General features: G+C 42.1%; 1 protein-coding gene across 1 annotated transcript in view; it reads left to right on the top strand.

The window, feature by feature from the left end:
- LOC107576180 (protein THEMIS-like) overlaps positions 1–733 on the top strand; it is a gene marked incomplete at its 3' end in the record, with an annotated part of 2792 nt that extends 2059 nt beyond the window's left edge. Inside the window, exon 3 of the mRNA XM_016262418.1 lies at positions 272–733. Coding sequence (XP_016117904.1) covers positions 272–733 — 462 coding nt within the window. The remainder of the gene's footprint in view (positions 1–271) is intronic.
- Between the last annotated feature and the right edge of the window lie 359 nt (positions 734–1092).

Here is a 1092-nt window from a genome sequence, read left to right as displayed (position 1 = left end):
GAATGTTGAAGGGATATTGCTGGGATGGCTTAAGGACGAAAAGCTCCATCTTCACGTGGATAAATCAGATATAGTGGACAGTGGAGTTGTTTTTCTTTTCCATTGGTCATGTCTTACCTGGTGCATCATCCAAAATAATAGTGGTATAATGCCCTGTTAATGACTCACTAAAAAACTTTTGTGTGCTTGTATTTTTTTTTATTACCCACATTCTGTCACCACTTTTGGTCCTTGTAGTGACTTAACATTGGCTCTGTGCTCTATGTGACAGGATTGTTCAAGCTAGTGGCTGACAGTCAGCCGTACCAAAGCATACAAGAGATAGCTGACTCGCTGAAGATCAGCTCCCACAGACTGTCCCAGCCGGTATTCCTCAGCGGTTCGGAGATTCAGCCGGCGCAGGGCGTCATACGGGAGGGAGACAGCTTCAGAATCACTGCCGTCACCCATGAGCTCAGCGGTGGACGTGTGCAGTGTGAGCTGCTGCACAGAGAGCCCAAGATCTGCTTCAGCCTGAGCTTCTCCCAGCAAGGCCACTTCACAGAGTGCCAGGACGACCAGTTCTACACCCTGAGAGAGATAGCGGAGTGGAAAATCTCCAAAGGCAGAAAGAGGACTGTAACCGAGGTCAAAACTCTGCCCAAAAAGGACTTCTTATTCTCAAATTTGCTGGAGAATGTACTTGGAGAGCTGAAGCTGACTCCTGTGTATGAACTGAAGGCTGTTACACGACGTGAGTATGCCACTAGTTTCATTCCTGTTCTAGTAGTGTACACAGATATTGTTAATAACAGTGTTATATCTCAACATGCGGCAGCAAATCATTTTCTTAATCTATCATTTGTATCTTGTTTTCCTGTAAAAATATCTGAACATCCTTAAAAAGAACCAACGATATATTAAGAGAAATTCAACAAAATTGAATAAAGAAGAAATTAAGGCCACACTTTATTTTAAGGTCCAATTTTCGATATTAACAAACCATTAACTATTACTTTTGCCTCAGTAAACACCTAATTTGCTGCTTATTAATAGTAAAAGTTTAGATATTGGGTAGGATTAGGGACGTAGAATATGGTCATGCAGAATATG

This window comes from Sinocyclocheilus grahami, unplaced genomic scaffold, assembly GCF_001515645.1.
Source record: "Sinocyclocheilus grahami isolate Dianchi unplaced genomic scaffold, SAMN03320097.WGS_v1.1 scaffold3312.1, whole genome shotgun sequence".
NCBI lineage: Eukaryota > Metazoa > Chordata > Actinopteri > Cypriniformes > Cyprinidae > Sinocyclocheilus > Sinocyclocheilus grahami.
This window is presented reverse-complemented; position numbering and strand designations above follow the sequence as displayed.